Raw genomic sequence first — 13,595 nt, 5'->3', positions numbered from 1 at the left:
TTCGTAGGGAAGGGAAGTTACTTATTTGTAAAAATTAAATTTAGTAATTTTTAAATTAGTCCACTTGTGCTTCTTCTCTCTCTCTCTCTCTCTCTCTCTCTCTCTCTCTCTAAAATAATTTTATTTAATTTTAAAACAATTTTTTTTATGTTATCGACTATTTATATTAAGTTTTATTGACTAAAAGATTCTCATAATAATGCAATAATAATACATAATATTCAAATTAATTCCGTATAATTATAGGTTTGGAAATGAACACATACATTTGATTCCTACTTATGTGCATTGCAGGTCTCGAGCATTTGCCAATTGAATTACAGAGGAATTTTACACTAATGCGTGACTTAGATGCTAGAGCGCAAGGTCTTATGAAAGATATCGATAAATTAGCAGATGATTATTTGAGGAATATGAAGAAGGAATTGCCGGAAAAGAAAAAAGAACAACTCGCTCATATACAAAGTCTCTTTAACAAGGCTAAGGAATATGGAGATGACAAGGTCCAACTAGCTATTCAAACTTACGAATTAGTCGACAAGCACATCAGACGACTGGATTCAGATTTGGCAAGATTTGAGGCAGAGATACAGGACAAAACATTAAACAGCAATAGAGCGCAGGAGGAAAGCAATGCTAGCAAAAAGGGTAGGAAAAAACTCAAGGAGAAGGAGAAGAGGAAGAAGGGTACGGTAGTTAGCAGTGAGGATGAAGCCAAGAATGCAAGAAAGAAACAGAAGAAAGGTATGTTAATTAAGTTATATAATTGTAACTTGCTATAATTTTATAAATTTTTAAATACTAAATCCATTACGTCTTAATATATAAATATATATATTTTCATTTCAGGTGGCTCAGTAGCTTCAGCATCGTCCACCGGCGTTGTGGGAAGTGGCGCCCAGGTAGATGCAACAGCACTCGGCCATCCAGCCGACGTTCTTGACATGCCTGTCGATCCTAACGAACCGACTTACTGTCTTTGTCATCAAGTATCATATGGAGAAATGATTGGTTGTGATAATCCAGATGTAAGTTTTGTTTAAGTCTTTTTACTGCAATATCTATTAGACATTAAACGAACGAAATTTTGTTACTTATTTTTTTAATGAATTTTTTTCAATTTTCATTTTAATTCTCGATATCACAGAATCAAGATAATTAATTCTTTTTTTCATTTTAGTGCCCTATAGAATGGTTCCACTTCGCCTGCGTGGGTTTAACAACAAAACCTAAAGGAAAATGGTATTGTCCCAAATGTACGCAAGATCGCAAAAAGAAATAAATTGGAAATGATTATAATCTATTTTAAGAAAAGATTAGTGCAAAATTGTTTCACATTGAAAGTAAATCGACTTTTGTATAAAAAATTTATAAGAGATGTAGAAAGAAGAGAAAGAGAGAGAGAGAGAGAGAGAGAGAGAGAGCTGCATTTCCATCTGCATCTAATATTAATAACAAGGCAATTTTTCTATAAATTTCTCCAAAAATGATTGTTGTAATAAATTAAATTTCCTTTTATCATAGAATTACATTATTTTTTTCTATATTAAAAGGAATCTATTGAAGCGACTATAATTTGTATATATAATGAGTTCAAGATCTCATTTTTAAATGTATCAAATAGATGATACATAAATTTTATTATTGATTCAAATATCATAAGTGAATTTTTATTATTAATTTTAGATGTAATGGAAGCATAGTTCGAATGTAAACCCATCACAGATGGAGAATGTTTTGAGAATCGGCCATCGTCTCGCTATCACTTCACAACACATTGTCTTTATATATTATATATTAAAATAGTAACTTATTATTAATAATACAAATCGCGCTTTACATTTTCGACGGCCGTTTCTTGAATATATCTGTGATTTCACTCGATAAGATTACTATATTTATCGACTTACAGTTTTAATTAGTATATTAAATTAACGTTATTGTTTTTATATGTTAAGAAACAACGCTTTATATACATGAAGTAAACTCCTGTTGATGATGAAAAGTGTATTATAAACGAAATATGGCAATATGATTAAAAAAAATATATTTAGTTTATCGAAACTTATCTTGTCTACTTTCTATGTCTACCTTTTCATCGCTAAATATTTACAAAATATATTTACAAAGATTTTCAATTAATTATTTAATAGCGCTGTCGTACAATTATGCTCGAGTAATGAATAAAATTTAGATTTGAAATTGCTTCAAGTCTTTTAACGAAATGTCGCGAAGTCTGTTCGCTATAAACTTTCGCAACTTTCTTCAATAATACTGTTTGAATTATTCTTAAAAATGGCTACATTTTTATAGCATTTGGTATCAATATATCCTAATGAAGATAAGTCAGAACATAAATAGAAGGTTTATAAATATTGTAGAAGCCGTTATAAATGTATATGAGATAAACATGTTTTCTGAGCAAGTATATTAAAAAACGCGACTAGAACGTTGTAGAAATCTCCTTGTCGCATTAAGGGATACTGGATTGTCTGTTGCAACACTGACTGGGTGGTACGGTCCAATTATACTGATAACTCATGCGATTCCTAAATTCTTTAGGACACAGTGCGCCTAAGGAGGTCTGATAATAGTCGTGCATACTCAGCATATTCTGGACCGTAAGTTTGTGCGTAATTATATACTGATTGGAACAACCACGCGATCTGTATTCCGTATCGAAGCGTACATCGTGCTTTCTCTCGATGTTCGCCAGCGGTGCAAGCCAGAGACCGACGGAGACATCTTCGGAATTATGTAATCTAGAATTGTGCAGATGCATGAATTTGAAAAAAAAAAATAGCACAGAAAGAATTAATTAAGATTAAAGTGTAAAGCTTGAAAAATTTTGTTAGAATTCTTTATATAATTCTTCAAAATAATTTTAATAATTTAGAAAATTTCTCAGATTTTTTTATACGAATTGATATATTTTTCATGAATTGTGAAATATTGTTTAAGATTATTCACTTTATAATTTCTGAAAACAATTTCGCTTGTAAACTCTAAAAAAGTTTTAAAATATTTTTGTAGAAATTTTCGTAACTTTAAAATATGACAAATTCTTAAAAATATGAGATTCTTAAAAATAAGAGAATTTTTTTCCAGGGAATACACAATTATTGTTCTTCATTATATGCAGAATCTTATGTGCAAAATGTACAGTATTCCGTTTAGACATACATAAGAATAATATATAATAAAAGAAAAATTCATAACATATAAAGTATTGGTTCTAAGACAGAAGGTGGACGTCAGTGTAAAGAATAGTTCTGACATTTACTTTTGAGTCTTTTGTATCTGGAAGAATACGTATCACTAATAAATTGTAATGAATTCAGTATTTATGATAATTTTTTTTATGTAAATGTCTAATTGTAAGCGGAAGACTGATGAATTCTCATAATATATCATAATATTTTTAAAAATATGTTGATTTTATTAAATTAAGTATGAAAATTTCTGAAAAAATACCTTAAATTTTAACAGAGCTTTCATAAGCTTTCTTCTAGCTTTCTATAAAAATTATAAAATGAGAAATCTTAAAAGTCTTAGAATCTATTTCAGATGTGAAGGATTTTATAAAAGAGAGTTTACATATATTTTAGAAAAATCTAGAGTCTCTTTTCTAGCAGTTTTAAAAAGTTTCAATTCATATAAAAATTCTAAGAACTTTTACTAAAAAAAAAAAAGTTAAATAAAAATTATATAGAAATTTTAAAAAATTATATAAAGAAATCTAAGAAAACTATACATCAAAGTTAAATACAGAATATTTTGTACATGATTCGCAGCCTAACTCACTTAAGGATATCTGCATTCTTAGCAATGAACTCGACAAGATTGTAAGACAGAATGTATCCGCCACCTACGGCATAAGGAAGATAATAATCACACAGGATCCAATCGGTTTCCTTCCAGGGACCGCTCCTCTTCACTTGTGCTCGTCCATTGAAGAAGCCCCAATAGAGTTCTCGCTTAGTGCCCTTGCTCTGCCACTTGTCGAGCTCCTTCAGGATCTTATGCACCAGCACGTACGAGTCGTCGTCGCATTTCAGCAGGTAATCGAAGTCGTAATGCTCGTGGACGGCTTTCAGGGTGTGGAGAACCTTATAGTAATAATAACAACAATAACAATTACATTGTTGAGTAAAATGATTGACAATTAAGAATTAATAAATTAATTTTATATTGTACAAAGAAGTAGTGGTTATACAATAATTAAATAAGAGAATCCCTATATTCAATCAAAGCGGTCTTGTTAATGCTTAAATATTTCTGTGTGAATTTAAATACATATCTGATTGCAACGTGTGCCCCGAAATCTTATTTAATTATTAAATTTATTCTTATTAGTCCTTAAATTCGTATGATATTGTTTATCACACGTTCTTCTTGAAACATATTGTTTATCACGCGTTCTTCTTGAAACATAATGCTCGTTTACTAGTTAATGGTTATTGCGAGAAATATAATATAATATTGCTGAAATTTTGATGGTCGAATATGTCATTTTTTTTTCCATCTTGGAAGGTCAGAAGTTTCACACACACAAACTCTGACTGAAATAATATTTTTCATAATAAAATTATTTGCAGATATAAGATTTTCATTAACCTAATCTAATGATTAATATTCTTATAAAGATGCTTATTTACATAAAAAATTATTAAATTACTTGTCCTTATCAAGAGTAGTGTAGTAATTAATATTACTACTCTACTATTACTAGTTTTATTCATGATTGCGTTAAAAGATCGAAAAAGATTTCGTAGATTGCAGAATTATATGTACTTATATAAATTCCCACAGAAATATTTCAGCGCTAAGATCCACTTTGATCAAATATAGGAATTCTCTTATTTAATTAGATTTGTTCTCGTCGATCCTTACATTTGTATCATCATACATTTGTATCATCATAACATAAAGTGATTATATATTACAAATTATGATTATTATATAAGTAATAATATACCATTAATATAATAAATGTAAATGCATAATATATCACAGTTATAATACAAAGTTTGATTATCAGACGTTTAATTATCATAGAATTATAACCCTATAGAAACAAAATTTTACCTGATATAGACATATATAAAATATACAGGGTATGTATGTGACTGAAATAATACCAACTAATCATACAGTGCTATTCCTAATAAAAAACTAAGTTGAAAAGTTTATCATTTTGCAATTTTCGCAACAGTTAATAAGATATTAATTTCCAAATATTGCCGGATAAATAGATAAAATCGATGTATAAGACAATTTTAAGATATCTTTTCAAGTTCTTTGTGAAATATTTTGAAGATTTTTTTTAAAGAACTCTTAAAGATATCTTATACGTTAATTTTATACATTTTGCTCATTGGGTAACTAAAAAAATATTGCGAAAAGTGGACATTATTTGATAGAATATTGGATTACATTGGTTACTACCTTTTTCGTCAACGTGCCATAAGAGTCCTGCAGCCTGGGCAACAGTAACAGATCATCGAATTTCTGTTTCTCTGATTGCAAAGTATTCCTCTGCTCGGGTAGGATATCCTGAGTGCCGATGACAAAGAAGTGCTTCACTGTGGCATCGTGCTCGGCCAGCCAGGTCTTCCTGATGGTATTACGGCGCTCTAGGTTGTCTGGGCTGCTTAGGATCAGGGCAATCAGCCGGTGCTTGAGCTTGCTTCCTGAAGTCTGTCGGTTTGATTGACATTCCCGCTCGGGCAGGTAGCGCACGCACAGAAAGACGAAGACTACTGCGAACAGGAACGCGAGGACGTTTGTCCGGGCGAGGAACCTCCGCCGCATGATCGACTGGAGTTTAGGCATGAGATCAAGTCGCAAATATGTCATGAGTCAGTTTGGGGAACGCTGTGGGAAGAAATCACGAGAGCACGTCGATCAAATTCGCATAACCAGACCTCTTCTCGGAGATAACACGGCTAGTAATAATTCGCTTTCTTATTCTTTCTCAAATCTCCAACCTTCCGTACCTACCTCCAAGTAGAATGAATAAACACAAATTCTGTTGAATAAATACAAAACTTTGTTAATAATTATTATCTATTAATCTAGTTAGTTTCATCAGAAATTTTCAAGATTTTAGCATCCGCACTTGATAAATTCTTCACGCTTCTGATGTAGAACTTCTGATGCTCTCCTGACAGACTCTTTCAAATTCGCACAGCCAGTGCTGTAAACTGAAACACCTTCGATCTCAGAATTGCGATACAAATTGCATACACGTGTAGATGTAATTCAAAAATATAAAATAAATATCAGAGAAAAGAAAGACCGAGTCTTTAATTATAGTTCTCGCGCTTCGTCTTCGTTTGCATTATAACCTTCAACCCTCGATGATATATTTCGCTGTGATGATATTTCCGTGAGAAATGAGACCACCGTAACTATGAAGTACCGACTCGTTTGACAATGACGAGACAATTCCGAAATCCATAATATAAATTCTCGATCTGCAACAACTACAAATGTCAATGATCAGCTGTATTCTGTGAATCAGCTGATCGGCGTAATTCCGAGCAGACAAGTCGGATTAAAGTTAGATTAGGTTAGGTTAGCATGAGATATTGACATACGACATGTGCGACGTGCAATAGCAAGTGACAACAAGCGTTCAAGATAGATAAGTGTTTATATTTTATATATTTATGTATTTAGAAAATACATATTTAAAATATGAAAATCAAGAGAGTCTCGAGATTGTGAATTTTTAAATTTCCCTAATTTATTAATTATACAACGGCCCAGATTATTAATTATAGATTATTAATTACAATACAGAGAAGAATTATTTTTTTATTCCCGATTTACGAAATGAATTCCTATTTCATCACATTTTCTGTTTAAAATGTTTCTAAGAATTAATTCTTTATTTTTAAATTTTATATAAGAATAAATTATATTTTGGTTTTTACTTCGGTTTTCATGTAAATTAAATATTACTTTTATTAAAAGTAACGTAAAAGTAACACAAATGCATAATAAATATATTTAAAATGAATTCTTTTTGAGTTGAAATGAATTAGTTCAGTTGTGCTGTTTGAGACAGCACAACTGAACTAATTCATTTCAAAAATAAATATTAGAATTTTTCACATATGTGTGAATTTCGAAATATTTTAAGATTTCTCATTCTATAATTTCTAAAAAAATAACTTTTTTCAGGTTTGATAAGATTTTATCAGAAATTATATAGAATGAAAAATTTTAGAAATTTTATTTTAGTATATCTCAGAATTCATATATAAAAATGTTCCTTGAATCGGTCCATCCTCGAATCACCACTTTATGTATGTTTCGATTCTTTTTTATATTTCGACAACTGTTTCTGGTTGTATTCGAAAATTTATTGCCAGTAATTATTGAAATCTACATATATATATTTTCTACAGTTATGTTTGCAAGTAATAAACTGTAGATCTTATATACAATCTATAAGATCTATGATATAATTGAATTATCTTAGAATCGAATAATTAATCTAATAATCTGACACATATTGTTATATCGATGAATTCATTTTTTTATATACTATAAAAATATGGAAAAAAAATATTGTATGATTTCATTAAAAAAATTTGATGATTTTTTGGGATTAAAAAATGAACAATTTTGACTTTTTTCTTACCTCCAATTAATTTTTCACTAAAAACTACAAATTTTTGTTAGAAACATTTTGTCGTCGACTCATCAGCTTAAAAATTATTGCGATTCGAGGAACACGTATGTATCTTTTATATAAGAATTGTTTTAGAAAAAAACGTAGATATTCTCGATACTTTTAAACTACTCCAATTTGTACAAAGAATTAAACATTTCTAAAAAGTTATAAAATTTTTCATTAGAGTAGACGTAAGATCCGCTGACCATTCTGTCGTTATTTATCTTTGTATTGCGCTCTTGAATTCCTTTCTTCTTTCATCTTTTTCGAGACATAAAAAGAAATAATTTTATGTATCTGTAATTGTATCTTTAAAAAATGTTGAATTTACGACATTAAAGTGCAAACTGCTTCTGCGGTATTTATGCTACCTGTGGTTTCGTTATTCAGGAATAAGCCGCAAAGTTTACATTTCTTGATACACCGCGAAATTCTTGTTTGAAGATTTAGCGTTCGAAGAATTTGTGAAGAACATAATTTATTGCTGGAAATCCAATAATGAAAACGTTTGCTCGGAAATATAAAATAACTAAACTTCTGAAAAGACTCACGGAAGAATTTTTTCTTTTCATCATTAAGTACCATTACCCGTTCTCGATTGCCGCAGTCCGCAGCTCTCTTTACATAGTCACCGTAGATTCGCGATGAAATAAAGTACAATGGTCTCATTGGCAAAACGACGTTTGATATTGATACAAATAAATTATCGTTTTTTTTTCTCTTGATACACATTTATAATCGTTACGTACAACACACTCAATTTGGCACTGTTTTAGTTACGTGATGAATCCCGATCCTGATGTGAAATTCTTGAATTGCAAATTCGATAACTGTGATTCGGAAACACAGATTTCAATGTGATATGCGTTCTCCAGATAAGGCACATAGTGAGGTGCGCAAGCTATGTCAAATCGAAACGAAACTCGATGCCAGTGAAAACGTAGTGCAAAAGTTCAGAAATGCTATCGGGATATAGTGCCATCAAATACAACTATCCATAAAAATCTACTTAAGCTAGCGTACGATTATCATCTGCGGCTTAAAAGTAATTATATTTACTCCTCACGTAAAATGTATCCTCGTCTAATTAAACCACACAGTTGACTCTTAGTACGAAGAATATGTATAATCATCACATGTATATCAACAGATTTGTATTTCGATTATTACTACAACTGATTTTACTCAACAATCTTGTGTCGCAGATTTAGCATTGCGCACAAGTGTATGTGTGTATGCGTTTTATGTGTAATTGTTGCAATATGGCAAAGAAAATGTGAAGTCGCATGCAAATTTTCCATTGTTAAAAACCCTACTTGTTAACAATAATTCAATAGCGAAATTTCACAAAAATAGTATATATATATATATATATATTATTTTTTTTTTGCGGAATGGAAACTATAAAATATGTCTTTTACCATATAGTTTGATGCGACCAACGCTGCAGTTTGTATAAAAAAATCGATAAAATACAGAATCACATTATTATAACAGCATATTCTTTTTACGTTTTGATTTATTTTTAACTGTGCTATACACATACATAACAAATAGATAGAATTGTTATTTATCTCTGTAGAATATAATGAAATTTAAAATGTTTCATAAGATTCATTAAAAAAATTAATTTTAAAAATATTTTTAAAATTTCGTAAAAAAAATATTATATACTTTGATAAGAATGATAAAAGACAATATAACGAAGATATATGTACATCTTCATGATTTATAAAAAATACAAGAAAATGTTGTAAATTCTAAACATACTGTGAAATCACTTTTTCCGTTATTTTTCATTTTGCGATGTTCATGTGATTCTGATTTTATCCATTTTAAGAAGTATTTTACAAAAAGATTAATTTAAAAATTTTCGAGACGTACGAAGTAAAAATTTTTCGATCAACTCCTCTCTTTCTCGTTACGTCTAAAACTGTGAAAATATTAATTTGCTCTCTATCGTAAGTCTATTTAATTAAGTACAAAAGAGTTTTATTTCAACATTGCCTATCTTTTTTTTCCTAGCATGAGGCATATATATACATATAAACGTATATATGTATACATATATACATATACATATATTTAGCAGCTAATCTGTATAATACATAAACATGATGACTCTGTGCAGCATACTCAATTGATTTCTTTATGTAACTAAAGTCTTGCTAAGAAAAACTGCTTATATTTTGAACGAATAAATTAAACTATCAAGCATTTTCTCTCTCTCTCTCCCTCTCTTTCATTTGTTCTTATTTATACGAATTTCGCATTTCGCAATCTTTATCCTGTTTGATGTATCAATCACAAAGAAAAAAAGAAAGAAAAAAAATGATCGATCGAATACTAATATTTACATAACAGACGCAATACGAATGATACAATTCGGTTATGTAAAACTACAGCCATTATTGATTAGAGTAAGTGTATACTCTTAAGCCAGTACATGGATGATAATGTTTTTATGTATTCGCCTCGTTCGTTTGTCCTCATGACATTGACAATGTTATCAGACACACTTGAGCAGTTCATTACTACCGATGTGTTGTAATAAATGTATTTTTCGAATATTTATGCCAGTGTTCGCCAAGATTTGCACATTTCAGGCTGATTTCGGCGAGCGACCCCCACTACCGCTTGGCGACCAAACCTCAGGAACGTCTCTAGCTTAAACGTGCGGATGTCATTATTAAAGAATATTTTTCTTGCAAAATAATTTATTTTAAATACTAAATTTTCTAAAACATTTTGTTATAATAATTCTTGCCTAGAAATTATTCAGTAATTGTTATAAATTTACATCAAAAAGTTTCTATATCATCTTTATGTAATTGTTTAATATTCTTTTTTAAACAATTACATAAAGACAGTGTTACATACGTAAGAGAACTAATTAACAATTAATCGTTAATCAAGAATTTAAAATGATAAAATTATATTCGCTTATAGAAGAAAATTATTGCGATATCCTTGAGATTTTGTAAGATTTCGTATGGAAAACACGGAATTTTCAGAGTATTTCCTAACTTCAATCTATGCAAGTCTGTTGTAGAAACTTCTCCATGTAAATTTATATACAATTATTGAATGATTTTTGATAAGCAAGAATTATTATAACAAAATGTTTTAGAAAATTTAGTATTTGATTTTTTTAAGAAAATAAAAATTATTTTGCAAGAAAAATATTCTTTAATAACGTAAGGTACGCACGTTTAAACTACAGAAATGCTCTTGAGCTAGAGCTTGACCGGCGGCTCGGCCGCCGAGCCTCGAGCAGTAGTGGAGATAGCGCCCGGAATCGGCCCGAAATGTGCAAATCTTTGTGAGCACTGATCTACGCCTTGCAATCAATTATGTATTAGAATCTGAAAGAAGCGAAAGTATCAAAAGCTAGATGTTGACAAACATTTACTGATCAGATTAATTTACGTTTTATACAAATAGAAAGTAACACATTACTTGTAATGCCGTTAGCGTTATTTTTTTATAATAAATGATTTGATAATGACGTTACAATTATTTTTGAGTAATGATGATGAACGCCAGATTTGGAAACAATCATTTCTGTTTTTAGAAGTGATCTGTTATTGTTACTCGTTATTCATTGAAAAAAAATAATTCGGTACTTTAATTGTTACGTAACGAGTAACGCATTAGTAACATGTTTTATTCGATACGCAACAAGTAATAAGTTACTGATGCGTTTTTTTTAATAAGTAATGCGTAATGTGTGCAGAAAGTTATTTTTTAAAAGTGACTTTTCTAATAACGTTATCATTACCATTATGAGTGTAATTGTAATGTTATTTACAATTTATTATTATTAAACCGTTATTATTGGTATTAGTAATATGTTAAAGTAATAATAACAGTAATGGCATTACAAGCAATTTCTACTCTTGTATGTGCCGAGATTTTTTTTTTACTATCTAAAATTTATCCTGAAATAGCTTGAGAAATAATACCTAGCCGATTCATTAGCTTTTGGTACTCTCTGGATCTTGGCGAATGTATCAATTAAGAACATTAGCCCAAGAGTTCAGAACGCAATCAAGATTGTTTATTCAGTGATGGAGATCTGAGCAAATCCTATTAACGCCTTGTCATCTGGTATTTCGTTCATCGCATAACCAGTGTTCTATAAGAGAAGAGTACATTTAATAAATATAATCAAATTAAATGAAATAAAAACACATTTTGAATTATTATACATATATGTAATATTTAAATATACAATTTTTATATCTGACAATTAAAAATAACATGAAGACTATTTACCAAGGAAAATGTCACTGTTCGCAATTGTCCTGCACTCTCTATCAATTTTTTTAGATTTGTTTCTATCACTATAATGTCCTTGCCATCGACCAAGCCCGCAGCAACTAATTCCGCTGCGATACCTTGTGCAGAGTCAACTCCAACAGTAAAATCGAATCTAATATCATTTAGCTCCCGTTTTTCATTTCTGAAAAGTATTTTCAGATGATTATCTCATATTTTTTAAAAATGCGTTAGATACTGAGATTGTTATCATCTATAAAAAATGTATAAGTATATGAAAATAATATTTTCATTTGGATTTCACATACCGTAATCTAAGCACCAAGTTTATAGGCGTGTTTTTTCCAGTTCCTGACAAAGCCATTTGGCTCGGTGCTACTCTAATTTGACCATAGAATTCGTCAGGCTCGCCAGCTTCTTCGTCGCTGCTGGCCTTTTCGATTGTGTTGACTGGTAACGTCTCTTTGCCTTCATCACTACTCGAGTCACCGTTGTTCTCTTCTTCTGACCAGACCCATTCTCCAGTTACTGTTCGATGCAACCGACCTGACGTGCCAGGTTGTCTTTTTGATGCCTGCAAAAAAAATTTTTCTTAATATTTTTTAAGAACGCCAAACACAATTTTTCAATTATAATTTTTGCAAAAGCTCAATAAAAGGAATTACGTATAAATTTGCATATGCTGCAAATAATTGATAATAAGAATACCTTTTGTACACGTGTTTCTAAACTTGGTCCAATCGCTACTAATGTTTGCTGTAGATATTTTTTATCTTTGGCTTTTTTAAAAAAGGGATGTTTTAGCAACTCAGTGGCTGTTGGTCTAAAAAAGTATATACATTATTATTTGTAATATTTTACAATTTTATACACTTATCCGTTTCTATTCTTAATTTTTCTACTTAACAATCTATACTATAAACCATATTATGATAATATCATCTTCAAGTAATGTCGAATACATCTAACACATTACCCAACTATTCCAACTACTTCGGTAGATAGAATAGAAATAGCAATGTAAATGAAATAATAGGATCCTTACCTCTTAGTGGGATCTTTTTGTAAACAGTCGACGATCATTTTTCGGAATGTTTTTCCGTATGCTTTGTATTGGTCCTTGTCATCCGCAGCGGTATCCAAAGTCGGCGGATCGTTCTGCAACGTCAGCATCAAGACCTTCATCGGGGGATATTTGTGATATGGCGCCGTGCCGCTTGCCATCTCGATCGCTGTGATGCCAAGTGACCATACATCGGCCTTAAAATCGTAGCCATGGTCCTGCACAAACAGATATGCATATCATAATTGATTCTACAATAGATAGTATATGTGAGATTGCCAATATCTCATGAAATCGTGCTTGCAAAAGTCACATGCTTGCCAGTACCTTCTGAATGTGATTTATAACTGCATTCATATACACATACAGAGTGACTCATCATTATCGGAAAATATTTTTGTATTTGATATCGATTTCTCTATTGACATAGCAATTATATCTAATTATATCTAACTTTATTCTGCAAAAAGTATCTTTGCTAACTTTCAAAAAATCTATATATATATATATATATATATATATATATATATATATATATACACACACACACACATATAATAATAA

General features: G+C 30.3%; 3 protein-coding genes across 3 annotated transcripts in view; 1 reads left to right on the top strand and 2 right to left on the bottom strand.

Moving 5' to 3' along the window:
* LOC105626883 (inhibitor of growth protein 5) overlaps positions 1–1,282 on the top strand; it is a 3,208-nt gene extending 1,926 nt beyond the window's left edge. The window contains exons 2-4 of the mRNA XM_012208174.1: positions 295–744; positions 850–1,028; positions 1,181–1,282. Coding sequence (XP_012063564.1) covers positions 295–744; positions 850–1,028; positions 1,181–1,282 — 731 coding nt within the window. The remainder of the gene's footprint in view (positions 1–294; positions 745–849; positions 1,029–1,180) is intronic.
* A 1,191-nt stretch (positions 1,283–2,473) lies between these two features.
* Positions 2,474–5,859, bottom strand: LOC105626882 (beta-1,3-galactosyltransferase 6). The gene is made up of 3 exons (XM_012208173.1): positions 5,449–5,859; positions 3,805–4,109; positions 2,474–2,762 (listed from the first exon to the last, which is right to left on the bottom strand). Exons 1-3 carry the CDS (start codon positions 5,857–5,859, stop codon positions 2,474–2,476), a joined length of 1,005 nt encoding a protein of 334 aa, XP_012063563.1.
* Positions 5,860–11,747: 5,888 nt separating this feature from the next.
* Positions 11,748–13,595, bottom strand: part of LOC105626880 (serine/threonine-protein kinase OSR1) — a 35,445-nt gene continuing 33,597 nt past the window's right edge. The window contains exons 8-12 of the mRNA XM_012208171.1: positions 13,014–13,251; positions 12,677–12,791; positions 12,277–12,542; positions 11,966–12,152; positions 11,748–11,825 (exon numbers count right to left, since the gene is read on the bottom strand). Coding sequence (XP_012063561.1) covers positions 11,748–11,825; positions 11,966–12,152; positions 12,277–12,542; positions 12,677–12,791; positions 13,014–13,251 — 884 coding nt within the window. The remainder of the gene's footprint in view (positions 11,826–11,965; positions 12,153–12,276; positions 12,543–12,676; positions 12,792–13,013; positions 13,252–13,595) is intronic.

Source organism: Atta cephalotes (genome assembly GCF_000143395.1).
Source record: "Atta cephalotes unplaced genomic scaffold scaffold00007, whole genome shotgun sequence".
Lineage (NCBI taxonomy): Eukaryota > Metazoa > Arthropoda > Insecta > Hymenoptera > Formicidae > Atta > Atta cephalotes.
The sequence above is the reverse complement of the archived record's forward strand: the minus strand, read 5'-3'. Positions and strand labels throughout refer to the sequence as shown.

Bases quoted from the DNA above. Each gene is read 5' to 3' on its own strand.
- LOC105626882 (XM_012208173.1), bottom strand. From the start codon at position 5,859: ATGACATATTTGCGACTTGATCTCATGCCTAAACTCCAGTCGATCATG. The intron at 4,110-5,448 runs GTAGTAACCAAT...TATTACTATAAG, and splicing joins ATGGCACGTTGACGAAAAAG to GTTCTCCACACCCTGAAAGC. The intron at 2,763-3,804 runs GTGAGTTAGGCT...GCACAATTCTAG, and splicing joins AAGAATGCAGATATCCTTAA to ATTACATAATTCCGAAGATG.